Here is a 27822-nt window from a genome sequence, read left to right on the forward strand (position 1 = left end):
ATAATGCATTTATTTAAGTAATAATCTTCTTAAGTAAAAAATCTTCGTCGCACATTATATCGTCGCAAGTGTCCCACCAGCGAATATGCAGAACTTTTTTTTTTACGAAAGGCTCCATAAATGTTTGCAATAATCTTGCAACGCCAGTCTCGAGGCACATAAAACTCCTGTGGACACACGCACACAGGCTGACGCTAAATCGCGAAAAGAAATGTCGGGAGTTCAAGTTTTAATACGTAACCGGCCTTACTACTCTTTTATAGGGAATTTTATGAAATCTTTTTTTCAAGTAAGGATTCGACGTGTGAAAAAGAGTCGGGTAACGTTGGGGAAACCTTGACGGGCGGAAAGTGTCTTTTTAAAAATTCATTAAGAGCACAGACGGTACGGTTGTTAGAGGTTATGGTCTTTCAAAACCGGTTTCCTTTTTTTTTTACTCCTCCCATAATATGCACGCGCTAGTAATACTGCTACGTGTCTACTAAAGTGTGCTATTCTTTACGTCTGCTTTTCGCGAACGAAACTCTCAAGTGGATACGTACGAGTACACTTAAAATAAACTAATCGCTACCATAGATCCCGGTGCATTGAATGATTTTTTAATTGAGTCGTGCACAAGTAAAAATGATAACTACATTTTTTGAATTTTTTCAAATTTTCGTACCAAAGCACTTAATTGAAGCTTAACTTCATAACTTTATTAATTTTTTCTGCTTATTGTTTTGTGGAGTTAATAACTTTGGAAAATGACTAACTCAATTGAAAACATCTGAAGTACTAGTAGGATGTTCAAAAAGTTCGTAGCGTTTTTAACGACAGAATTATAATCTATATTTTCCATGATTGATATCATATCCTTATTTACTACTTTTTTATACAATTTCTTCCCATTTTTCAATTAATTTCATTACATATGCTTCGATTGTATTGGCTGAAAAAGCTTCCAACTGGACGTTCTCGAAATTTTTTCTTGATGCAGAATATTCTAGCGATCTAAAGGAATAACCACCTGACAGGGCAAAATCTAATTAATTAGGTAGACGCTATAAGATTTATCATTCGAAGTAGTATAATTTTTGTACACGTTTGATGGAACATAATGAAATGTACTTTATGCTTGTTCCTATGTTTCATCAGTATTTCTCACAGAAAACAAAAAAAACAACTAGTTTCTTACACAGCAAATAATCGACGCCTGAAAACTAGAACCTGTTCACGAGATCAAATGATTCTTCCTTCGTTCATTAAAAAGGTGACAAAGACACTATTCTCGAAACGAATCATTTTAGAAAAATTGTATTTTCATACGATCAAACGGAAATACAGCTTAAGACAAAGGTGTGGATCGAGCCGCCTTTATTCACGACACACCCACGACTCATTCCTTCCGTGACGCTCCACTACGTTCGACGCTTTGTGGACCTACGAGCCCCTCGTGACGCGCGATTCATTGCTCATCGACGCTGCGAATTAAATTATGCGGGGATATCGAAGGATGATTCGTCATTGCCGCGTGAGACTCGTGGATCCTGCACGGAGGAAACGAGTTCGAATGTTGGGGCCAATGAATCGCACCCAGTATTTTCTTTTTTGTACAGATTGGGATTTTTTAATAGAGATTAATTCAGATCGTGTGTCCTACTCGTTGATTTTTAATATTCGTGATTGGATCGTTCAGAGAGAAGGTTTTTCGATGGATCACAGGTCGAAGTTTTGATATTCGAATATCCCCATTGTCAACGAATGGGGTGACGAAAATCTCTCTCGCTCGAAAAACTCTGGTGGGAAAGAATTCTCACATTTAACAAGATCAACGAAACAATGTATATTGTCCATCATATTTTAATAGTTAAATCTTTGGTATATATACGTATGTATAATATCGTTTCACACGGAAAACAATCGCAAGATTTAAAAAACATCTTTGTATGGAAATAACATTGCAGGTGTTGTTTCGTGAATGTTATTTTAACTCTGACTTCAGATATTGGTGTAAACCTTGAACACAGTATTTTATAAGAATACATACTGTGAAAGTTTATATAATTGTGCAACTTGTAAAAAGCCGAGTTCAATAATCTACAGTAATTTGAGAACCGTTTAGTAGCGTAAAATTTCAAAGATTATGAAATAACCAGAAGGCTTACCAGGAATTTATAGAACGTTGTTTGTTATTTGTTTTAAATAATATATTATAAAGAGTATATTTATAATAATTTCATGGTAGTTACTTTTATAAAGCATACTGCACGGTGCGCTGTATACTGCACCAGAGATGAATCACGATTGACAATTTTCGATTAGAGAAAACGGAACTGAAGTGCAAAATTGACTGCGTTCGAATAGTTCATGCGGCATTCGTGATATCGGCATAATTTCCACAATATGTTACGCGAAATGGGAAACGTATGACGTGTCCTTTTCGAATTAAACCGAAGATAATTGATGGCTCCGCTTAGAATAATCGCATAGTGACGTTCGCTCAGTTTCGTTATAACCATAGACGCACGATGCGGTCATCGGCTAAACAAAACAACCCCTTAAATTAAGTGAAGAAATCGAAACAAATCAGTATTTCCATCAGACTAGAGAATAAACAATTAAGATATTCATTTAATACTATCTTAATAACGATGCATTAGAAAAATAAAATGCTTCTCTTAAAATAACTCTATGCAGTACTGTTATAATAACTGTAATATTAAAAGTGATTTTCTAATCACTTTAGAACAGAAGACCGTAGAAAAAATTATCGGACAGTTAAAGCCACAAGTTCCATTTACTTAACCATTTTTTTTGGTAATCCTGCAAAAAAAGTATTTGTACTTAAAATTGGCGGTCTAAACACGACTGATGCTGAAGGACATTTCTCGTTTATCCTTGATGGCATAAGTGTTCACATCAGATTCTTATTTTAGCGATGATTTAAGATGCTGAATTCTGACAAGCCTTTCCAAAATAAATTTTGAACACTTGCAAGAGAAGTTACAACAATATTAGTTCAGTAAACAAAATATTGAACGTTCTTTATCTTTGTTGAAAATGTGCACGTTCCATTGTAGATCCTTCTTGATAGAAAAGAAATTGCTAATAGACACGTAATTAGCAGAGTCCATAAAATTATGCCATATATTACTGATCTATTACACAGTTATATGCACACGTATCATTGGATCTCGCGAGTGGAAACCATTTATTACGTCCCAATGATCACCAGAACGTACTCACGATATTCTCTTAACAGATAGATTGTACTCGTGTTTTTTACAATCTGGCAAATACGAAAGACTAACGTTTCGAAATTGCAAGCTTACATATTATACGCGAGACAACTTATTTCACACAAAACTGTATTCTTATTTTTACTTGAAATCTGGGTACAATATTTAATTATAATCTCTAATTTCAGATACAAATTTCAAACTGTTTAGAAAGAATTAGAAAAATGACGTTAGTACACAGTTTCCTGGAATCCTTCATGGAACTGAAAACGGAAAAAGACGATAAGTTCTAGAATTCCATAAAACATCAAGTGTTATCAAAGTAGAATAATTAATATATTTAACGAAGTCTACGCAAGATGATTCGGTGAATGTCCAACACGACGCGTACGTTCCATTCCGTGTTATAAGTAAACATATTCAAGTGAAATTTTGCCGGAGTTCAATGTCTCGATCGGTCGTTCTACAAAGAAAGAAAATCGCGAGTGGAATGCATGACATTCAAACACCCGGAACAATTTGTACGTTTAATCGCGAACATGCAGAACACCACGGGATAAATATTACAAGGCGAATGGTCAATGCTCCAATGTTACGGTAATGTCGCAATGGAATAAAGGTTGTCGATAACAATCAAGCAAGCGTATCCTTGATAAACGCAACGGATATCTGCGCTTACTATTGAAAACTTACGAAACTGGAACGTGCGCAGGCTAAGAATACCTGACCGTCGTGGGTTTCTGTTTTTTCAGTAAACGCAAAATCGGATGAAAATCGTAAATCGCCAATGGGACTCGAATGAATCGTCCAAGCAGAAACGAAAGTCGTATATAAATAGTCCCGACGAATCAGAGATTCGGTTACCTGGCGGAAGACTAACGGACGGACAGGTTTTCCCCGTGACTTCCATACGGTTATCCTTCAGGGAAATAAGACGAACTTAACACGAGTTAAGTGAAACTAAACGGAAACGATCTCTTATAGAACGTCATGTTTCTATGAAGCACAAATATTCATGTAACGAGGCGTGTCACAATCTTCGTAAATAATCGTTCATTAATATTTTCACGAACATTTTATACGCTATTTTTTCTTTTTAACTTACACGAAACGTATTATTAGAGACGGCAACCAAATTAGATACGCCGGTGCCAATTTTTTAATTATGTTATCAATCACCGTTCAATGCGTATGTGTACATCAATTACATACTCTAATCGTCTAACACATTTCATAGTTTCAACGATGAATATTTCATCGTTATCCATTCGTGGCTTTTTCTAAGTAAATAAGATTCAATGCTATGGTTGCACTGTACCAATGTAGTCATTTACAGACAGAAACACATTAGATAGACACAGGGACACTTTTTGTAATCATAATTATAACTTTACCGCGAAAATGATATTATCATTGCGTACTTAACATGAGAAATTCCTAGAAATATATTAATTGTATACGACGACTACCAGGAAGATGCATCGTTATGATAATAAACGATGTCGTTTGACTACATTCGTCGATCACTTTCTTGGCGTGTCCGTTTAATTCCGAGTGTCGAATTAAGCAACACGCGATGGATCAGACACGAGAGATTCGACCGTGCGTCCGATAGGGCGCTCTTTCAAGGCAATCCACGGTTAATCTTTGTTTAACGATGAAACACTGGTTTCTCGAGTATATGAAGCCGAACCCAAGCCACACTTAGTCCAGAGGGGGACAAGCTTCGCCGGATTTCCCATTCTTTGAGTACGTGGCCTTCGAGGAGCACCACGATCGCGGCTCCGCGACGGGAAAAGGATCAACGTAACGAGCAAAAACGTAGAACCGACAATAAAAATCGAGAGAGAACTGCAAACCTGTTCGCCTGTGTGTTCCTTATCCACCCCCACTCGAGCAGCTGTTTTAGATAAGCACCGGCAAGAATATATACCTCTTCGTAGATCGTCGAGAGAAATTGTGCATTCCGGACGTGCCTGTCCCTCCTGCGTCCCGTCGAATCAGAATCGAACAAAATGTCACCGAAACAATTAGTGACGTTTCTCGCCCTTTTGTGCTTCCTCAATGTGGCCAATGGTGATCTGGATTTACAAATGTTACACGTGGTAAATTATCATAAATCCTTAGTGCGAGCTATTTTTAGTGAACGACGTTGATTTCGAATCAGACGATCATTCAGTAAACGTTTTGTGGTGAAAGTGAAAAATAATTTATAAACCATCTGTTTGTTTTATATTGTTGTGCAAATCTTGCTGGTGTTATTTTAACGATCGATTGTGATTTTTTGAAGGTATTTCGACACGGTGAGAAAGTCCCCCATCGAGAGTACCAAAATTATCCTACTGACCCTTACAAGGATCAATCGTACTACCCAATGGGTAACGGGGACTTAACGAACGTAAGTGCAAAATAAACGTTTTAAATTCACGTTCAATGACCGCTCTTATCTATTCCAGTGTAATCCGATTTACTACTCCGTAATTAAACGTAAGACCCATATAGATGATCTGTCAATAGTTCTTCGAGGCACAAGTTCTTGATCTGTCCGTCTAGAAGTCGTGTGTAAAATTCCATATCATTTATCACCTATTCAGGATCTGAAGAATTCCAAATTTAGTATCGCTTGAAAAATAGAAAGAGCAATTGAAATTTTTATGTATTTGCATCTATTTACGCCTTATCCCTTGAATTCTTTGATTCATCTACACAGGAACAAAAGATTACGAAATTTTGTGAAGCTTCGAAAGAGGGAGAAAAGAAATTTTAATCCATTCAGATCTACATATTTACACTCTATCTTTCGAATTCTTTGTTTTATGTGTGTTATCGCACACGCTACTTTTCATCTTCAGTTCTATTTGCATGAGACGCCAATAAAAAAAAACGCCGTAAACATTATTGAATTTCGCTCATCGTTGCGAAGCAATTACGAAGCCATTAACGTTACACGTCGAACAAACATAAACGGTAATTGTTTCATGCAGCAAGGTAAGCTGCGGGAATACAGGATCGGCACAATGCTCCGTGAACGTTACGATCGATATTTCGGGCCGGATTATTGGCCGGAGAAGATCTATGCCCGATCGACGGACGTCCCAAGGACTCAATTGTCTCTTCAACTAGTTCTGGCTGGATTATTCCCGCCCTCGGAAAAGCAAACCTGGAATCCCCATCTACCATGGATTCCGACGTCCACGTTCTTCGTGCCCTATGAAACTGACAATCTCCTGTTCCCACATCACTGTCCCAGGTAATTCTTCTAGTGACTGAATTCGTTTACGGAACAATACGAAATGTTCGCGGGGATTGAGGTGTAAAAGAAACAACCACGTTATTAAGCTCGATAATAACTCGAATGATGCGCATGTGTTGAAAAAGTTGGTTCTAATCTACGAAAATATTCACTTGGGTCATAAATAATTTCCATCTTGTTATTAAATCGACTTAAGAAATATTATTATTACTTTTCTGTAATTCTCCACTGGATTTTTCGGAATTTATTTCTATCTGAACTTAACAAAAAAAATAAAAATTACGTTAGCTAAATGAGAGCAAAAATTTATGCAATATGATTGCTGAATTATTGATTAAACATTGTTTATATAAATACAACATGCATTACCTTATAGGGAGTTATCCCTGATTTTAATACATCGTTCGTAAGTACGTATATTAAATATCTGTCTGAAGGTACAAGGAAGAGTACGAAAAATTCCTCCAACAACAAAACACGCAGGACATCGTGAATAAATACAAAAGTGTGTTCAATTATTTAACCCAGCACAGTGGAAAAGTAGTGAACACAACGTCAGCGATCACTTATCTTTACAATCTGTTCAAGGAACAGGTAACATTACAATTATCCTACAATATTAATCGTAACCCTTTAGAACAACTTGATAATCGAATGGTATCAATTCTAGGCTGCTCAGAATCTGACTCTTCCAAAGTGGACAGAATCCGTATATCCGGTTCCGATGAAAGAAATAATAGCATTGGACTTCAAACTGAGATCGTACACAAGGACATTGAAACGCCTGAACGGAGGTATAAAGACACTCGCTTTTCATAAGTGTTTTCTTTTTCATCCAATGTCATAATAAAGAAATCATTCTGATTGCATCCTGTAGGTATATTATTACGTAAAATATTAGAAGACATTAAGCTATACAAAATGGGCAAATTGGAACCTTACGACAGGAAAGCTTTCCTCTTTGCTGCACACGAGATGAACGTCGCCGCCTTTGCAAAGACACTAGATTTGGACGAGCCTGTAATACCTGCATACGGATCTACTATTATCTTTGAAACGCTGCGTGACAGGAAAAGGACTTACTATGTTCGGGTAAATATTGAATTACAAGTACAGAAATTCTATAAAATAGGTCGGTTGCCTTAAAAACGTGCCTTGTTTCTGTCATACAATAGATCTGGAAAAATGTTCAATTTAAATTATACCGCCACTTCATTAAAAAAGGAATTATAATATGAAGCATTTAAAACGTTGGAGAAGAATGTAGAATGCGTTTACTTGAATTACATATGTAATTGAATTTTCTATAAATTGAATGCAGTATTCTATCTAATATATTAACTAGGTATAACTTACGATATCCCTGTTCATTTAAAATTTGTAGTATTTAATACAAAAATTCTACACTTTCGATACTTCAATGTTATTGACATCTTCAACTGCGTTTTAATGACAGGTTCTCATCTGGACTGGAGTCTCCGAACAACTCATAATCCAAACGATTCCAGGATGCACGGAGCTTTGCCCATTCGAACAATTCCTCAACATCGTAAAAGACGTGCTACCAAACGATGAGGAGTACAGTTGTAATCGCGATGAAATAACGAACGACTCGGGACAGAATCCAGAAAAAGAATCTATATGTTCCTCAGCAGCGAACGTAGTTGTTGGCAAATCATGGTACTATTTACTGCCACTTGTGTCTTTCGTATTTTTGTCCGCGCGTAGCATCGATCGTTGACTTTTACGACCATGCGGTGAAAATTGCAAGAATACTTTTCCTGTTTATACATTTCGACAAAATGTTCTTTGGTATTTTTAATAATATGAACAAACGATTTCATTTGTAGATAGAAATATATGTAAATTTATTTGGTCACTACTGTACCATAATGAATGAAAGAGAAAAAGAAGAATACATACGTGACATTCATGGAAAAGTACATGACAGTAGATTATAACGTAAGGAATAAAGTAGTAACTTGGTTACTCTTGAAAGTATTACTGTAAATACTGATCACAATACAAATGCAATCTCTAGTCAGATGTGGTAACTGTAAGCCACACGGTCAAGTTTTTCATTCATTAAGGGTTATGATACTTCGGGTGTATGTGAAAACCCCTAAAAAGGAGGGATGTAAATAAAAAAAGCTACGACATTGAGTCATCCACAGGATGAATTATATTTTAAACATAAATCTTGTAACACTTTAAATAGAGAATTTAGTACATTTTAAACGTAAATATCTCAAACTAACGTCACTGATTTACATCACTCTCGTTAAAAAAAGATGTATTATGAAATGTTAATTATATTTTTCAAGTTACGTGTCACATAAAAATATAATAATTAGACCACTGGTAGCCTCCTCAGTCACTACAACGCCGAATTAGGTAGACACAAAATAAGAGCAGACTGAATTTGTGAACTGAAGATTCGATTCTTCTATTTTTATCCAGGTTAAAGGTTCAAGTACCTTTATCGGTTTGAAATAGACGTGCATTTATCGATTTGGCGCGATATTTTTGATCGGAGTAGTAGTCGAGCGAAGCAATAGTTATAAAAATGTGAATCTTGTTTATTATCACGAAACAAACCTTGTTAATTACTGGAAATAATGAGAACTTCTCAGTCTTTTTTACGGTCTGGGGAGATCAATTCGCTGTCAGTGATACGCAGAAAAAGGGTCTCTGCACTGCCTCCTGGGTGAATCACCTTGCTCGATCCATCTACGATTACGTATTTACCAGATACATGAAGCAAAATTCTTCTGTTAAGATTAATTTACATAACGTAAGACATTTGACGAAAATATTTAAGTAGATATAAAATTCAAGTGTAGACAGTCATTTAAATTCGCGAATTATTTTTGTATAAAATAGAATATTTTGTTCTCATTGAATATTCTCGTATTGTTCCAGACATAATGGAAATAGTTTATACACCTTCATTTAGTTCCGAAAAAAGATCATTCTATATATATTTTGGTTACCAGGAACAGCTCTAAGCATGGCGTGTCTGTAAATGTGATCTCTAAGCAGAAGATCCGACAGCTCGTGCAGAGCACGTTATACAATTCAAACAGCAGCGTGGTTCAAGCAACCTGTGCGCTAATTTACACAAAATGAGCGCGTACACGTGTGTGATGCAAGGCTCGACTCGGTAAATTGAATCGCTCGAGCATACGGCCCGAACGACTTTTTAACGAGCAATGCTCCTTCGGCTAATCTTTCGCATCAAGGACGCAATTATTTTGGAATCTACACGAACAAAATAACAGCGATCGAATAAAGGTAAGTACGTGTTTCATCACATGGAAACCAAAGATTCATCGACACAAAACTGCAGTTGTTTTTCACTGGAACTTAATTAGGTTGAAGCTTAAGGATGTTCATATCGCAATGTTACATAAGCTTGTACTGTTAATAATAATAACTGAAATCATAAACCACCGTGTTTCGCTAAGTGTAATAAATTTACGGAGAAACGCACGAAATTGCTGTAGGTCTGATTAAAGGAAAGTTCGAAATTGCTCTTAATGGAATATGCGTTCCAATGACTGACGCCTGTGCATGTATAATACAAGCATAATGTATTGTCACGGCGTCGTATACATTCTCGAGTAAGCACTATGACTAAGAAATAGTGTGACATCTGGTGAAACTAAGTAACACGCAAATCTACTACCTACGCTTTACAATATGCATACTAGATGTCCATAAAAAACCAATCAACCCATAAACAATGAATCCCAGAACAATTAGGCTAAGATCAGACCAATGGAAGGCTAAGAGAAACGAATGAGACCAATCTGAGCCTAAGAGATCCGAATAGGACGAATCTAGTACAGAGAGTACCTACTCACTCAAATCAATTCAGGACTAAGAGATCCCAATCAAATCAACCTAGAGCTCACGGATTTGAACGTAATCTTCTCAGGGCCCTAAGGCCCAAATTGGATCAAACTAAGGGTCTTTGAGTCGTCCTTGGAACTCTTGAGTCCCCTGAGAGCTCTAACACCATTGACAAAACCCATGACACTCCAAACCCCCGTAGATTACCGGGGGCTATGGAGACCAGGACTCAAAATCACAGTGAGTCCAAATAGTCTCGAGGGTCTTAAGAGTTCCAAGGATATCTCAGGGACCTCGGATTCGTCTACTTCGGGACTTACGATCCTGTAGTGGTCTAATTCCATTCTACTGGACCTAGGTTGATTCAAATCAAGTCCCTTTACTCGGAGTTGATTTGAATCGTATCGTTTGGACCTACGTTGATTCGATTTGGATCTTTTGGTACTTGGGTGCGCTCATTATAGTTTCTCAGTTCTGACTTAATCTAACAATAAAAATACTCCAAGCATTATTAAAAGAGTCTCTTAAGAAAATTATAATTCCAATTAAGCAAACACCTGCAGCCTGAGGTTGTCGCTTATTCGTTAATTAAAAGACTCCACAACGTTTTGCTTACATAACGATACTCGTTAGAGGATATTGTAACATACAATCTATGATAATTAATCGCCAACGATTGAATGAAGATCGCACAGCGCATCATCACTGCATGTAATCTCGCATCAAAACAGATTCATCGAAAGTGTTTGGGGGCGGGAAACGTGTGAGAATATTCATTCAACGACAACGTAGACGGTGATTTCTCAAGGCGAGAATTTCCCAATAGGCATGTGATTATTTAAGAAACAGACGAAGAGACAAGTGAGTGATGGATAAATACCCTCAAGGGATTCCCGAGACACATTGCGTGAATTCCGACCTTGCATACCATCATAGGCGTCGTTTACTGATACGCGTGTATAATTCCGTGGTATCACATTATACTGTCGATAATAAACGTTTGATCACGTGTAATACATAGACCCATACCCAAATCAATTCCAACAAACACTTCTCATTTAATGTTACTCATATACTACTGATAAAACTCGATACTACGACCATAAGTGACGAAACAAAATATTCATGACAATGAGTGGCCTAGACAGCTCTTGCTTCCGCTATTCATACTTATAGACTAAATTCAATCCACGATTTCCTTAAAACTACTTCAGCTAAGGTTGTGGAAACTAATCAGAAATAGTAGCTTCCGATATCCTTACAGAATTTCTACAAACTTTTAAAAAGTCCTGAATATGGAAAGCTGGCAGGAATGACTCAAATTATTACCTAATCCTTTGTGAAGACATTAGACTAATCAAAACTTGACTTCAATCCGTTTAGAATTCCTCGGTAACACTTTCCATCATATCTCGGGTCTGGAACAACTGGTATATCACGTTTCTCTAGATTTTATACCGGAGCCGTCCTTGCCGGTGCAAAGAAGGTCAAGGTAGATCTCGGTGGATTCCGGACAAAACCGCACGCTCCTCTATTAGAAGAACCGCATACGTGTACCAGCGAGCCGTAGGCAAAAGTGTTTTTGACATCATTACGTAATTAAAAAGAAGACTGCCGTTTTCGTGAGAACAGCCTATTGCGACATGCGTCGACATAGAGACGAAGAGAAATGAGGCGAATTTGAAAGGGACAGCGCGAACACGGTAGGAGTACAAACAATCATTGAAAAGAATGATACGGGAACAACATTGTTCAGAGTTCTACGACGAGCCTCGCGCATAGTCGCACACATACAATACACCCTCGTGGGTTCTTTCGATGTTTCGCTGTTGTATGCCGGAATGCAATTTTCCTACGTAAGAGGACTAATTGCGCGCCAGTTGCGTCATTTGTAACCTTCGATTTTTTTTTGCAGTAATAATTCGTTCCCACACCCGATTCATTGGATTTAGAAATTGAGTGTAGGTACTCTTCAACCATAATTCAACTTCAAACGTCCGAATCGATAAAAATAATTGCGATTCATCGTTGACTATCGTATATGCTTAAGGATGAAATACATACGTATAATTTTATAGCGTTAACTATCACTTCAAACGAAATTCTTGTATCGATTGGTCGTTTGATTTCCTTGTTACTCCGAACTTTTGTTTGGCTGTCTAAATGGCGAAACCACGTCTGTAGGGTGCGTACAAGTGCATTATCAACACTAACTGCAACCACCGTCAATCGGTAAATGCGTTTTGTGTGTCTGAGCGAAACAGCTCGTACAGAGTATTAGAAAGTGACTCCCAAATCGTGAATATCTTAAATAACATTAAAAGAATAATCCTGTAAGAAATTCTTTCGAAGTTACATGGTAGTTACATTGAATAATAAGAGTTATCTCCGTCACTAATTTTTAATTCACAAATTAAACCAAGTTATATAAAATATTCTTATTTAACGGGTGTTACGGAGCTAAAGGCATTAATTTTTATGCGTAACCGGATATATGAAATTATATATTTTTTTTTCTACCGATTTCATAACAATACCGTTCTGAAAAATTCGCATACTCTACGAAGTGACACCACCAGTATCAAATCGATCAGCGGGCAGCGTCTCGCTGTTATAATTACTTAACGCTATTTAAGGCACGATTCGATCGCATACTAACTCCGCAGAAGCGCAGATAATTACAAGGCGTAAATTGGAACGTGTGATGCTGGTGTCAGCGATGCCTATTATAGTGATAAGTATCACGAGGTACGTCGTGATGTATCCAAGTGGGGAACGAACGAATAAAAAGTCCAGCCGAATTGTAAGCAAAATATTAAATGCAATCAATGACTATCTTTTTGCGTGTTATGAAAAAGTCACGAAAAATGATTGCGACAGAAATGAATTCTTTACAAGCATTAATATGGAACTATTTTTAGTCATCTTAAAGCAATCGACAGAGCGATGTTGATTCGTAGAAAAGTCTTCACGCTCAGACATCCGAAGGTCATACTTTTGTTGGGCGTTGAACGTAGCCCCCAGCAATATGCATACATACCTCTTGTCCTCAGTTTAATCGTCGTACATAAGGTAACAGTTATAATCATAATAAATATAATATTTCGACACGTAAAGATTATTCCTCGTACGCATGTGACCTTGAAAAATTGGAAAGCGATACGACCGATCCTCAAGCGACATAAGAGAAGTAGGTAAACAGTAGCCCCCAAGAAGTGCATTTACGCTCTCGTCAGACTATCAATCTTAAATTACAATCCTTTGAGTAAATCTTACTAAAATCACCCGAAGCACGTTCACGTTTAGATGTGGCTAACACTTTTAAAAACACGATTTTCAGGAACTACCTAACAGCGTTAGCGCTTTCGAATTTTCCATTCAGTGAATATCCTTGCGAGACTCTGTATCTATTCAAAATAATCTGATTCGAGCACCACGTAAGATTGCGTAAATGTGACTCACACTCGAGCGTTCAAAGTATTATGACACATTTTATATAACGTATGTATTCGCGTATAAATTGCACACAAGCAAAAACAAAGACGATGCCGCACACAGGCGTGTATAGGTGAGACAGGATTGGAAATGACCATCGCAAACGAGCTACGAATAATGTGATACACACGTATACGCGTACACACATTTAAACGAGGAATAAATATAGCATTAAAGTCCTTACCTATTTTACTCCCACCAACAGTGTACGATTCTTCATGTTCTGTCTTTCGCGCTTCGACTCCTTACCACTTTAAACATTCCTTCCACTCGCGACTGTGTTTCACGTTAGATTAAAATCGAAATTCAACGATTACCAGGTCGATCGCGATCGATCGATTTCATGTTGTATTGTTTTATTTCGTAACGGTTGCGGTTTAACGGTTATTCAATACATCCTGATTTATTCGCACCGAACAAACTGCGAATGTTTATATACACGTGGATCATACACTTAACACTATTTATTGTCGCACGATCCCGTCAAAGTAACTATTAGGTTACAACTGTCCGGCTCGTTGGTTCCTTAAGTAGGAACGCGTATTTCCGACAAAAAACGAACACTTTGTTATTTCACTGGACACTTGGCAGAGAACGTACAACCGTTATGCCATAAACCGCGGGTACACGATGTCAGCTGTCAGAAAAAATATAGCCACTTGGCAATATACCGGACAGCTACAAGCAAGTGCACGTTGCCAGGTTGAATCTGCTGTCACGCCTCGGGCTCCTCCGGTGCATCGTGAGCAGGTGCCAGGTAAGGGGTTAGAAAAGTCGGTGCCCTCGGCATAGTTTCTTCTCCAGCCAATTGTGTCTGACGTCGCTTCTTAAACGTATTTAACTATTTCTGCCTCTTCTTTCTGAACTTCTTTATGTTTCCAATTACCACATGTAATCGTTCAGTAATATTGAATGCAATAAGTACATACAGTGTTTAATAACTCCATAAATATACGTAGTAACTAATAAAAGTATACAAATGACAGGATTATATTGTTGTGATAGATTATTTATAATTTGTTTGGGTACTGTTTCATTATTGTTGTAGTTATAATTTCCTTCAATCTACCTTAACATTTGTACAATTTTTATATTGAATACAATGAAGTCTTTTATCATTCGAAGGCTTTCGTTACTTACTGTATGTACTGCCAAATCCAAAACAATTGCATTTAGAATTTTGTATATAGAAAACAAATAAACAACTACCGCCTTGTAGTTGTATATACTTTATCGATATTATGTAAACTTTAATTGATTGCCAAATCTTCGTTTATGAGAAATATAAATCATTAATTTCACTATATGGTAATTGTGTATGGTTAAATTGTTTCAAAAATATTTATATACTCGATCTTATTTTGTTTTATGTGTTCCCATGACAATTTGGGTAGTATGGATTACCAAGTGACATGCAGTCAATTTGTATAAGTTTAACAACGAAAAATACCGCGAATACTGGCGCCACATTTCAAGTTTGATAATTCGTCGCGGCGATCACAACAAATGGCGTACATATAATGAAACAGCTGTTTCAGCGAACACGAGGACATCTAACGGAACGCGCATGCAATCAAGCTCGCGACGACAAGGCAGAATGGGAGACGAGAAACGAGCGGGTTAGGGACCAATCCTGTCCGCAGTAGTCGCGTCCGTCGTAAGAGTGGACGAAGGAAACATGGCTGCAGGTTGTTGTGGAACGAAAAAGCAAAAGCTGAACAATTGTTCAAGCGTTCCATGCAATGGCTCGATGTTACAAAATGGCACACAGCTAAGGAACGGGTTAATCGTAAAGCCGGAGATGGGTTTCTTCTGCTTTGACGTTTTGTATTGTCAGCTGCATCAGCTTGACCCTCCAAAACCGCCCAACTTTAGCAATGAAGCCTTGTGAGTAATATTTGTTAATATCGTTGTACGCATTTGACCTCTCTCTATCATTTTATTGTAACGCTGTCTCTCTTCCCTCTCCCGTCTGTGATATCTTTTTATTGTCATTTCTCTCTCTTGCATGCCTCCGCTTTCAGTTGCTTTCTCCTATCTTCTTCTTCAATGTTTTGTACTCGCCCCTTGTTCCAGTTCTTTGTTACGGTGCCCGATGTATTTTGTCGTTACATTTCATAATAAAAAGAAGATTGTTTTTTACAATCGCTTGTTATATTAAATAATAGATGATGCATCTAAGGTTCATCCAAAAATTTATAGCCTTTCATTCCTCTTATATTTAACTTTTTCTTTTAAATGAAAAGTAAAAATGTGAAGAACATGTTAAAATGAAGAAAGATAACATCACCTTCGAATCAGTAGAAACAAACTTATATAATGAGAAAACATAGCTCCCTACTCAATTATTGTATGTTTATCATATATTCTGTATTTTCTTTTATATAGGAATTCTATAAAAAATATGTTACACAATATAATGATGTTTTATTTATATTTTTCAGCCCATTGTTTGTCACATGGACAATAGGAAAAGATATGAGATTAAGGGGTTGTATTGGTACATTTAATGCAATGCAATTGCATGCTGGCCTTCGAGAATATGCAACAACCAGGTAAGGTTAACTGATATTTATATCAGATAATCTTATTGTTCCATATATTTTTAAAGACATTAGATACTTTTCAAAGTGCATTCAAAGATTCACGTTTTAATCCTATAACACGGGAAGAACTTCCACGATTACATGTAAGTGTCTCACTTTTGAGACACTTTGAGGATGGTGCTGATTATTTAGATTGGGAAGTAGGTGTCCATGGAATTCGTATAGAATTTCATAATGAAAAGGGTAATAAGCGGACTGCTACCTATTTACCTGATGTTGCTACAGAGCAAGGTTTGTACATTTCTTTTCTGTGACCCTAGTTTACTGAATAGAGTAATATATAAAATTCTTGGTAGAAAGTATGACATTATGATAAAAATTAACATCTGTTTTCGAAAAGCTGATCAACATAAGTAGTATTCTATATATTGGTCATGTAATATTTGTCAATATTATTGTAAATTTTAAATATTCAAGATCAATGATCCAGCCTATAAGTCGTGTACACTGTGTACGTAAACATTATTCCCAGCTAGGGATAGTCTCATAATAACGTGTTAGTCTCAAATGTGTTAATGAACACATGTAGTATGCATGATTACTTTGAAAAAAAGAAAATGTTATGTTTAGGGTGGGACCAGATACAAACAATAGATTCACTCCTGCATAAAGGTGGTTACAAAGGATTGGTCACTCCAGATATTAGGCGTAGTGTAAAGTTGACGCGATATCAGAGTGAGAAAATTACCGTAAGCTATCAGGATTATATGACACACTGGCATAGCCGAAGATGCTAGCAGCTGGCCTGGGGTCCTAATCAGGGACCCCAACTGTTTCAAAACTCCATAGCGGTTCATTATAACACTGATACTCATACTTCTCACTTATCATGCAATAGCAGTCAATACAGTTCTTATGTGACCAGTCAACAATCTGGATTGATGATGACACAACGTAATCATCCTACATCATTTATACATCCTCTACCAATGTCTCCTGTTTCCCCAGTTATGGTTCCAATATGGGATTATTCCTCATTTTGGTGGGATCAAACAGGTCCATCTTATCCTCCCCTAAATCCACAATTGCATCATCCTCCTCCTTGTGTTCAGCGTTTTTCATCTCAAGAACCTATAGATTGTGGGGTTCGTAAACGAAAATGACATTGGAGGTGGCTACTGTTTGCAAGTTTTCATTGTTTAAAGTGGTGCCTATTGTACTTTATATGTTTCTGCATACACAGTTTTCCTCTTATGATACCGAAAGGTCCTCCTTAAATGCAGGCAAATTATGTGTATGATGGCACTGTCTTTTTCTTTCAATAAATTTTACATAATATATAAGTAAAGATATTATTTGCGTAATAAATGATATAAATAATCATAAGATGTATTGAAAAAATTCAAGTTTTTAAACATGTACTAAAATATAATTAGTTAACCTCGTGTGCTCCAATGATTTTACAAATTCAGCTAGAATTCAAATGTACAGTTTTAGCTCTGCCATCATACTTGTCAAATGTCCATTTACACTTATGTCCTGCCGTATACGAGTGATGTAAACAATTTCATAGCACAGTGATGCTGCATGCTTCACGAGGTTTAATGTACAAATCCTGACTAATATTATTCTTAGATCTACAGACATGACTGTAGCCAATGAAGTGTGAACAAACACGGATTTTCTATTATTACTGCCTCTTGTATTAATGTTGTTTTAAGTCATATGCAAAGTGTAGTTACTAATTTCAAAATAATTTTTATATGACTATATATATATTTTTATGACAAGTTACAACTAATTCGTATGAAAAGTTGTACTAGTATGAATTAGACAATTTGTGAAAAGAATATACTTCATTCCTTCAGAATAATCATATGCAATGAACCATCTTAGACTTTTCTTATTGTTGTTGTTTTAAATGTTATAATGATTGATTCGTAAATAAATATACTAATTTTAAATTGACTAATCGAAATTTCTTTGTACTAATGGTATAAGTAAATGATTTTTATCATATCACATGCAAATAGTTATTCATGTTATATTTATTCATTGCGATTTATGAATGTTGAAGTTCTACAGATTGTATATCGATTTTAAGCTATTGTTTCATATTTCTATTTTGCTTTTTTTATATCATTGTTACACGGAAGTTTATTTTTATAAATAGATACATTATGATCCAGAGTTTTATTACAGCAAAGAATTCAATTTGTTATTGAAGGAATCACAGTATAAATACTTCATACAGTTCTCTATGAGAGCAGTAGTAATTAATATTTAATGCATTTAATTAAATTTTTAGTTGCAATCCGTATATTAACAATTGATTCCATGATAAGTAATGGATTTTTCTATATTGGAACAAAATTATTGACACATAGCTAAATGATGTTCTGACATAGTGTTGTCAGAGTAATAAAAAAAAATGGGATCTCTACTGGAAGTGAACAGTGGACTGCACTATGGCTATTAAACCTTTCACAGTGTAGTACAAGAACGATTCGGGTATGCATCATACACAGAGCTATTTAATTACACAGAGATTTAGGCAAAGCTTTGTATCAGAACTTTTGCTCATCTCTCTGACAGAATAAACAGTTTTAGTCTTTATTCTATTTTATCTAAATAGGAGTTTTTATTTCTTATTGTTACACTGTGAAATGGTTAAAATATATTAATAATAGTTGTAATATATTGTAAGTTGAAATGTGATGATCTCATTGTGATTCTTATTCCATTTTCTTTTAATGCAAAGCATAATTCAGAAACATTTGAAAAAATCAATGCAAGTTTTAAAAAAGTACACAATATGTTCTTCCATGTGTGATGGCTCTCATTTTTCTCATTCTTCTACTATCACTTTTCCTTATTGTTAGTTACTTCCATATACTGTCAATTTACGCATTACAGTTCTTATTCTAGTAGAAGTAATCAATAATAGCAAAAAAACGTTGTTAAATGTTTTTGCAATTAAAAGTTTTGATTTTGTTGCCACTAACATCAATTGATTGTGTAATTCGTTCCTAGAATTTAATTGTCCATATAACATTATATAATGTCCCATTAACTGCCAATTCATATTTAAATATAGAATATCCAGTACTTACAAAATAATTGTACGTGCTCGATTTATGACAATAGGATATATGAATCCCTTTATTGAAAATACATTATGGATTCTATATAAATATCTTTCATGTTAATATTTATGAATGATGATTATTGATTCAACTAAAAAAAAGAAAGATAAATTCATATACAGTTTGAATAGTCACTGATTTTTGGTGAGATTTGCACTTACTGTGCCGACAATTAAGAACTATCTCGAAGGACCACCCTTCTCCAGTGAAGGTCAACTAATTGAATTCTAATAGTTTATTTTAAAACTCAGCAAGTAGCAAAGATCGATACGAATCTCTCTTGTTTACTATACTGTGTTTAATGTGTGAATCCCAGTTGTTGGTTCCCGGACCCTTGTCGTACCAAATCCTCTAAGGGGCTCTTCCCCTGCAGACGAGTCTCCGCCATCCTTTTTTTCGGATAGTTTCTAACTTTGAAACTACTGCTGCAGAGGACACTGCCGCGCGATCCTGAGCATTTTTCAGCTTGCGGATTATGCTCCCAATAGTGGCGGTCCAGGCCGACCACCGTCGTCAGAATAGTCGACGTTATATAACGCCTGCCTAGTATTCCACGGGACGACTAGGGGCTTTAATTGGCTCTCTGTATAGTCCTTGATAAGTACCTGATGGCCTCAGCCCCACACCAAGATCTCAACGTAGTATGAGACCCCGTCCACCCAGGCGGTATAAATTGCTACTCCGTAACCGAAGTCGACCACGGAAGTCTTTATACGTAGGGCGTTATCCCCTGGGTATGTCTTACAACAGTTATACCACGCTACAATCCCCAATCTTTCGCTTCCAAGTTCAAGCGATATAAAATCGCCTTCGGGCGTGGATCATCCGCCCCTTTATCTTACTGAATCCACATCCCAGCCCGTCTCTGAGAATTCAGGTACTAGCCACTGCCGTTTTTCCGGTACCTAAAGTCTAATTTGAAGTCTGTCCTCTCGGTGTCCTAGTCCCCGTTAACGTGCGGACCCCATTTAAATCTGGTCTGATGTTTGCATTCCAGGGCCATGCAACCTACGCGGTTACAAGTTCACGCGAAAACCATGAAGCTGTATACCTCGACGGCGTTGACCATCATGTATATACATATATACGTATACATATTTCTCTGACATTGTACAGAGAACCACCCGCGTTTTCTTGCTCCCTCTTGACCGCCAATCCAATGCCATGGCAACTGTTTTGTGACTTCAGCTATAATTTGGGCTTCAGCCTTAGCCGCCTGAGTCGTTTACTCCTCCTCACCGCCCTCTTTATCCGTAAACAGGCTTCTCCTGCAAGTTGTGGAGCCGCCTCTTCCGAATCAACACCTCAAATTTGGGGATTGAGGACCCCAGAAATCGCATTATTGATGTACAGTTCTGTTGAGCATGTAGTTTTTCAACTATTATGCTTAATAGCGATAGCCGTATCGTAAACCTGGAGACTTGACGCGGAAGACGGGTCCGCTAGTTACATGACCCTCCGGGACCCATCACTCCTCGTGCGCCATTTCGTAACGGCATCAACCCTCATACTCGTTACGGTGGGCGGTATCTGCGAGTCTCCGAGAAAACGGCCCATGAGGAGCACCGAAAATTCCGAATTCAACATTGCGCTGTCGCCTCCTTGTATGAATTTCGCATAAAAGGAATCACGCAAGAACACATAACTCAACACACAAGAGACACACAAAGAACATTATTAATGCACACAGGAAGACTCCATTTCGTGAACATAGTCCAGTATCGCTGGATTTATACTTTGCACGTGTACTTCAAGTGTTAAATTTTAATAACTACATTATTAAAGTCGAAGTGTTGTCCCTTCAGTATGAAGGGGGTCCTTCGAACGAGGTTGTTTCGTCGGCATGTCATATAGAAATATTCACCAAAAACCGAACGATCATCAGATCAGCCATGGGTCGTAACAATAGGTATGAATATATTTTTAAAAAATCGTGAAAAAGAGATTTAGATCTAATAATATTTATGTTGAAGCAATAATTGTTTATCAGTCGTAGAAGATATTATAATATATACCCATTATTTTGAAACACAATAGAAATTTTTCATATGAAAATAATTGAGACTTAACTTAAGAATATGTACAGATGGACAAAAAACTAGTGCAATGGTACCTATGATTGTAAGAGAACAAAGTTTGTTGTTCCAAAAGTAGCAAAGTTATTAATATGTTTTTACAGATAGAAAAGTGTATTGTGCCTGGTACAAAATTTATGTTGAATATTACCGAAATAACAATACACATTTCTGTAGAAATGTTAAGAATCAAAACTTCAAAATGAAATGAGTATAAGAAACAGTGCTGATAACATATATAATTGGGATAAATAAAGATTTTATATTATCAAATTAATTGTTTTAATTTACCTAGCGTTATGTATATATTTTTCTAATCATAAAATAGTTAAATTAATTAATTACGGAGTAACTTTATCAAATGCAATACTGTTTGTTTACATATAAATATTCAAGGCCCATATATATGAATTTTTGTAAATGAAATATAGTATGAAGTGTCAATTGTTATCTGAAGTAAGAATTTTGTGTAATTAGAAAAATGGCGGGCAGTGAAACAGCTGTTTTGCAGTTAGCAAGACATCTAGCGGAACGCGCGCGCAATTCAGTATGCAATAGCAACGATAAGCACAGGATGTATGGTTTGGAAACCGATCGTATCTGAGGTAGCTGCTACTGATAAATCATGGCAGCTGGTTGTTGTGGAACGAAAAAGCAGAAGCTAAACAACTCTTCTAGTGTTCCGTGTAACGTTACCATGAGTTTACAGAATGGCATTCGTATGCGGAACTCCATAATAGCACAGCCTGAGATGGGCTTTTATTGTTTCGATGTTCTATACTGCCAACTGCACCAACTCGATCCACCAAAACCACCCAACTTCAGCAATGAATCATAGTGAGTAGTCATTACTCCTCTGAGGTCGTCTTACATTTCACACCTTTGTCTTCCATTCTCTTGTACAGTGTAGATATTCCATCATATCTTTGAACATGTAGTCTCATATGATATATGTGATTGCTTGTATATTTCTACAATTGCAGCTTCCTTTGTTAAGGGTACTTAGAGGTTAATGTTTAGTACTAGAGGTTAAGGATATTAAAGAATATGAAATAAAAAATATCATTCATAATTATGTGATTATAGTTCTATATATATGAAGAATTCGTAGTAAATTTAAAAAAGATTAAGTCGTTTCAAATATGTTTTTTTTAATTACCTGATCATGTATCTTAAACAAGCCATGAGATTTTTAGGTCGATTACACTATCTCAAGTATCTTTGTATCTACATGTTCATCTTCGTTCCAGATACTAAATAGGAATTTGCAAACACATATATACATGTGTATTTTCTAATGAATATTTTTATTTCATATTTATTAAATGAAAATTTGTCGTTCCATCCTTTAAAGCAAATTTTTATTAGTATCCTCAAAAGTACATCAATGAATATAATGGTATTGTCATATTATCTATATGTTAATGTAACATTTATATTGAACTTTGAAGCCCATTGTTTGTAACATGGACTATTGGCAAAGATATGAGATTACGAGGCTGCATTGGTACATTTAATGCAATGCATTTACATGCAGGATTACGGGAATATGCTACCACTAGGTATTATTTAATATGTGATTGAAGAGAAAGATACTGTATGAAGAATTTAAGAATATTAAGTGTCTTGTATCTCATAGTGCCTTTAAGGACTCACGATTTAACCCAATAACACGGGAAGAATTGCCTCGTTTGCATGTAAGTGTTTCTATACTTCGACATTTTGAAGATGGAGCAGATTATCTAGATTGGGAAGTAGGCGTTCACGGAATACGTATTGAGTTCCACAATGAGAAAGGCAATAAGCGGACTGCTACTTATTTACCAGATGTAGCAAGAGAACAAGGTTTGTATGGCTCGATCTCGTCAGATTAAATTAACCCTTCAGGGATGACACAGAATTCCTTGTCTCTTTCCAAGCAACCAACCCTTTGTGACATTGCATCCATTACCACAATTAATGAATGAATCAAGTTTTGAGATATTTTTTATAGCTATGTCTAATTTGAGAATACAGTAAATCATCAATGAGTGTTCAAAGGCTCCTGCATTAAGTGTTCAGACGTCATCCCTGCTACTGGAAGCTTGACTAGTTCCACGGGGGATCCCTCCAGTGACTGGATTGGCGTCTGAGTACTCAGTGCTGAGGAGCCTTTGAACACTCATCGATGATTTACTGTACATTCACATGACCAACAGGGGTCCATACAATGCATGAACCTTGCCACTGAGAACAGTATCAGAGTCCGTACAGTATACGGACTGTGTCCTTAATGAGTTAAGTTAAGAGTTGACTTGTTACTAAAGAGCATTTTTGTTATACACTATATAAAATATGACTAATTTATTTTATAGTTTATTCTATGTTTGGAATTAATATTAAGGTATTTATGGATGTAATAACAATTACTAGTATTTTGTATGTCTAGGATGGGATCAAATACAAACAATAGATTCTTTGCTACATAAAGGTGGCTACAAAGGCTTAGTTACTCCAGACATGAGACGCAGTGTAAAGTTAACTAGATACCAGAGTGAAAAAGTGACTGTTAGTTATCAAGAATACATGACACAATGGCATGGTCGAAAATGCTAACAACTGCCAAGGGGTTCTTGCTTAGGACCCCCTGTTTGCCTAATTCGTGGCAAGATTTGTTATTTTAATATTAATACTGTTAACTCTTGTTTACAACATATTGATAATTCAACAAGATAATGGCCAGTCAACAAGCATTAGGTTCAGAGTTTAATCAATTTTTATTTGCACAACTATTTTCTATGTCTGTTAGATCCCAGGTCTTATTCTCTGTGCAAAAGTGTTTACTTGTTTGATGGGAATATTTAAGATCCTTGTTGTCATATTATTATTGTGTACTATGTCTTCCTACACAAACACTTGGATTTTGAAATATGAAAGTAAACGTAATATTAGAGGCAATTAAACAATTCAATAACCACTTACTATTCAAAACGGTGCCTATGTATGTTCAATATTTGGTATTTACTTCCTTTGTCATGCAATATGTGTTTCAGTAATGATAGTAATACCTCGGGAAGAGTAATACTTTCACATATATCACGTACAAACGAAAAATATTAAGTATAATTGTAATTATGTTATTTGTATCAATGACAGTTAAAAGTTTCCATAAACTCTTCTGGTGAAACATAATAATACAATTTAACATAAGCATGAATGAACAATATTGTCATATTTAATTTTATTCTACAAAATAAACTTTCAGTCTGTAAAGATTATTCGGATGAATATTTCAAAATTGTATTGTACGTACTTACGTTCGAATTCGCCATCATGTCGATAGTGAGTGCATTTAAATTTATCTATAATATATTACTATTAGCAGAGTACTTGAATATATGTAATACAGTTGTATGTAATACTACTTGAAATATTACATTTGTTTAAAAATATCTATGCTTTTCCATACATAATATGTTAAATACTAGTAATGATGAATCAAATCTATTAGTATTAATAGAGACAAGAATATTAAAAAGTATGGTAATAAAAATAAATTTTACATAGTAGAAATTTATCATTTTATAATAAAATATAGCATATCCACGATTCTATTGTAATAATTAGAATCATCACACAATACCACACTTTTGTCTTACAATGAATAGCATAATAAGCAAACTAATGCAATGTACATGTAATGAATAATCCTTTGAGCTTTGATTAGAAATTAAATTGGTTATATAATAAATATATTTAATGTATAATAAGTAAGAAATATAATAATTCATAAATAAATTATTTATGGAGGAACAATTTTATTGTGATATTTCTTGTTTAATATAAACTTTCAATAAATTATTGAATTAATGATATAATAAAAAAATGATACTTATGTAGAAGACAGTTTATTTACATTACTTGTGAATACAGGTAAATATACACACATCGACAACTAATTAACATTCAGTTTGTTCAATCATTGAGAAAGTTTCCTGTTCCCTAATATCCTTTTGCACTAGTAATACAACTTTTGCAATAATATCCATTGAGTTAGCTTGCTTCCTGGCTAACATACTAGCTATAAATGAATTCATGACAAACATAGTTGCCAGATGTTTAGATGCTGGTTTTACAACATTTATCCAAAATTTCGCAAGTTCTCCTACTTCAGTGAGATAAGGCACTCTCAATCCTAAACTTGCAGCACACTGCATATAACAAAAAAATGTAGTATAAAAATTAAATTATATGAAGAATTAATATACAAGTAATATAATTTTACCCCAAGATTAAGTATTGGCATTGTGATTATTGGAAACAGTATAGCAGTAGTGTTTATAAGTGCAGCTGCCTTTAATTCATAACATAGTGGGCATCCATGCTTATACAGCATTAAGTCCTCTGTGATCGACTGAAAACATCAAATTACTGTACAATATATCATCATTTCTATAAAAGTGTAAGACTAAGTACTATCATTCAATGAATTTTAATATATGCTTAACATACTTTCTCATAAAGGAAAGATCCAAGTATACTTGGACCCGCTAATGAATATACGGATGTAAGTACTAGACCCCTATCATATAATTTCAATTTGCGCCTAAATAGACCATTAATTATAATACTGCTTGCAGCACACATTCCTCCAATAATTTTATTTCCATGTCGAAGAGAAGTACTAATGGAAAAAGAATACAAATATTTGAATGAAGGAAATGCAGTTTTGACAATACCATACAGACTAGTAAAAGCAACCTTCATGTTAAATTACAAAAGTGTTACATACACATCAGACTTTGGTTCCCAAGCATCTATTAATTTCCGTTGATGTTTTATAGCTTTATTTTCTGATATTTTTTCTAGGCCTACGGTTAAATCACTCTTACTTCTTATGGGTATTACTGCCATTTCATAGCTTTTTAAAATTCACTATTTATCTAAAAAAAGTACGCACATGACTAACGAATTTCTTCGATCATTATGTTATGACAACAATGTGTGTAACAACACTACTGCATTGTTCCAATTAAAATTATAATAGTTCGAAGTATTTAAAGACCGCAAAATTAATTCTACGAGGTAAGAAATTCTTTAACGTATGAATAAATACATCATAAAAGGAATATGTTCCGCATGTTTTAGATTCGATTACTTATTATAAAAACTTTCTTTTAAAGATGTCCCTTGCTTTTTGTTCGTTTCAATCATAACCCAACCACTTACATTCAATTACTCTTTTTTCAAACAATGAATGTACATTCTTGAATACCTTGAATACTTAAAATGAGTTAGAACCACTGAACTCTATACTACTTGGAATGCGCACTACGGGTATAAGAAAACGACTGAACGGGTATCTGTGTCTCATTCTTACTACATGTCACTCTGAACTGTAGTCGCATCAAGAGAAGTTTACGTTTACACGGTTTATTCGGCAAGAGTCCTCTTTCTTCATTGGCGTGAATATGTATATGGACATGTATATGTTATGTGTAGAGATTTAATTTCATTTGAAAGTTGAACATAGATATATGTAATGTACTTTCTTTATTCTGGCATTTTTTTTACATGAAATTATTACATAAATAAAGTATTAAAGTCGTGTCGTATGCACGAGTTCAAGGTAGTACACGCTTATACCTGCTAGACCTAAGTTTACAACAGGGTAGTACCACATTAATAAAGGATGCAGATACCACTTTCATGATATCTCTCTTGAGCCGAATTTGGTCGTCTCTGCCCACTGCAGTGCGCATTCCAGGTAGTATAGAGTTCAGTGGTTAGAACACAGACAAGATATAAAATAGATTTGCCATCTTATAGGACTTTGTGTCACTTATTCTGAAATACCAATCGTGCATAAAATCAGAGATTTTCTGCTGCCCTCTACCACAGACGAGATATAAGAATACACCTAACATGCAATGTAATTTTCTGTCCTATGCTTCGAGGGTGTCAAAAGCCCCCTTACCATTTTAGTGTCAATACCCGACGTTACCGATAAAGCATGAATTCTGAGTATTATTAGCACAAATGAAGTGTTATATATTCCATTCATATTGCGTGTATCTATATGATTTGACGGGAATAAAAATATCCGATGCTTCGGTTTAAGATTAAGGGATAAATATGACAGTCATGAAACATGAAACGGAAAAGTATATATTTTTTCACTTAACTACAAGACAATTTATTCTAAATGCATCGTTAATGGACATTTTTATCAATGTTACTTTTTACATGTTC

General features: G+C 35.6%; 4 protein-coding genes across 4 annotated transcripts; 3 read left to right on the forward strand and 1 right to left on the reverse strand.

The window, feature by feature from the left end:
• Window positions 1-5236: 5236 nt before the first annotated feature.
• On the forward strand, window positions 5237-8215 carry LOC107193637 (venom acid phosphatase Acph-1-like). The gene is made up of 7 exons (XM_015583126.1): window positions 5237-5326; window positions 5512-5619; window positions 6206-6471; window positions 6912-7068; window positions 7145-7268; window positions 7352-7566; window positions 7931-8215. Exons 1-7 carry the CDS (start codon window positions 5237-5239, stop codon window positions 8213-8215), a joined length of 1245 nt encoding a protein of 414 aa, XP_015438612.1.
• A 7223-nt stretch (window positions 8216-15438) lies between these two features.
• On the forward strand, window positions 15439-17438 carry LOC107193695 (AMME syndrome candidate gene 1 protein-like). The gene is made up of 4 exons (XM_015583187.1): window positions 15439-15711; window positions 16269-16379; window positions 16456-16661; window positions 17001-17438. The coding sequence occupies exons 1-4, from the start codon at window positions 15503-15505 to the stop codon at window positions 17165-17167; spliced, it is 693 nt and encodes a 230-aa protein (XP_015438673.1). The 5' UTR covers window positions 15439-15502; the 3' UTR covers window positions 17168-17438.
• Window positions 17439-22080: 4642 nt separating this feature from the next.
• On the forward strand, window positions 22081-24560 carry LOC107193696 (AMMECR1-like protein). Its single transcript, XM_015583188.1, has 4 exons — window positions 22081-22428; window positions 23043-23153; window positions 23231-23436; window positions 24020-24560. The coding sequence occupies exons 1-4, from the start codon at window positions 22217-22219 to the stop codon at window positions 24184-24186; spliced, it is 696 nt and encodes a 231-aa protein (XP_015438674.1). The 5' UTR covers window positions 22081-22216; the 3' UTR covers window positions 24187-24560.
• A 969-nt stretch (window positions 24561-25529) lies between these two features.
• On the reverse strand, window positions 25530-26940 carry LOC107193638. Its single transcript, XM_015583127.1, has 5 exons — window positions 26846-26940; window positions 26363-26513; window positions 26083-26254; window positions 25856-25984; window positions 25530-25781 (listed from the first exon to the last, which is right to left on the reverse strand). The coding sequence occupies exons 2-5, from the start codon at window positions 26482-26484 to the stop codon at window positions 25530-25532; spliced, it is 675 nt and encodes a 224-aa protein (XP_015438613.1). The 5' UTR covers window positions 26485-26513; window positions 26846-26940.
• Between the last annotated feature and the right edge of the window lie 882 nt (window positions 26941-27822).

This window comes from Dufourea novaeangliae, unplaced genomic scaffold (assembly GCF_001272555.1).
Source record: "Dufourea novaeangliae isolate 0120121106 unplaced genomic scaffold, ASM127255v1 scaffold25, whole genome shotgun sequence".
Classification (NCBI taxonomy): domain Eukaryota; kingdom Metazoa; phylum Arthropoda; class Insecta; order Hymenoptera; family Halictidae; genus Dufourea; species Dufourea novaeangliae.

Bases quoted from the DNA above. Each gene is read 5' to 3' on its own strand.
- LOC107193637 (XM_015583126.1), top strand. From the start codon at position 5,237: ATGTCACCGAAACAATTAGTGACGTTTCTCGCCCTTTTGTGCTTCCTC. The intron at 5,327-5,511 runs GTAAATTATCAT...GATTTTTTGAAG, and splicing joins ATTTACAAATGTTACACGTG to GTATTTCGACACGGTGAGAA. The intron at 7,069-7,144 runs GTAACATTACAA...TATCAATTCTAG, and splicing joins ACAATCTGTTCAAGGAACAG to GCTGCTCAGAATCTGACTCT.
- LOC107193695 (XM_015583187.1), top strand. From the start codon at position 15,503: ATGGCTGCAGGTTGTTGTGGAACGAAAAAGCAAAAGCTGAACAATTGT. The intron at 16,380-16,455 runs GTAAGGTTAACT...TACTTTTCAAAG, and splicing joins CGAGAATATGCAACAACCAG to TGCATTCAAAGATTCACGTT. The intron at 16,662-17,000 runs GTTTGTACATTT...TGTTATGTTTAG, and splicing joins TGATGTTGCTACAGAGCAAG to GGTGGGACCAGATACAAACA.
- LOC107193696 (XM_015583188.1), top strand. From the start codon at position 22,217: ATGGCAGCTGGTTGTTGTGGAACGAAAAAGCAGAAGCTAAACAACTCT. The intron at 23,154-23,230 runs GTATTATTTAAT...TGTATCTCATAG, and splicing joins CGGGAATATGCTACCACTAG to TGCCTTTAAGGACTCACGAT. The intron at 23,437-24,019 runs GTTTGTATGGCT...TTGTATGTCTAG, and splicing joins AGATGTAGCAAGAGAACAAG to GATGGGATCAAATACAAACA.
- LOC107193638 (XM_015583127.1), bottom strand. From the start codon at position 26,484: ATGGCAGTAATACCCATAAGAAGTAAGAGTGATTTAACCGTAGGCCTA. The intron at 26,255-26,362 runs GTATGTAACACT...TTTTTCCATTAG, and splicing joins TGGGAACCAAAGTCTGATGT to TACTTCTCTTCGACATGGAA. The intron at 25,782-25,855 runs GTAAAATTATAT...TGTTATATGCAG, and splicing joins TGCCAATACTTAATCTTGGG to TGTGCTGCAAGTTTAGGATT.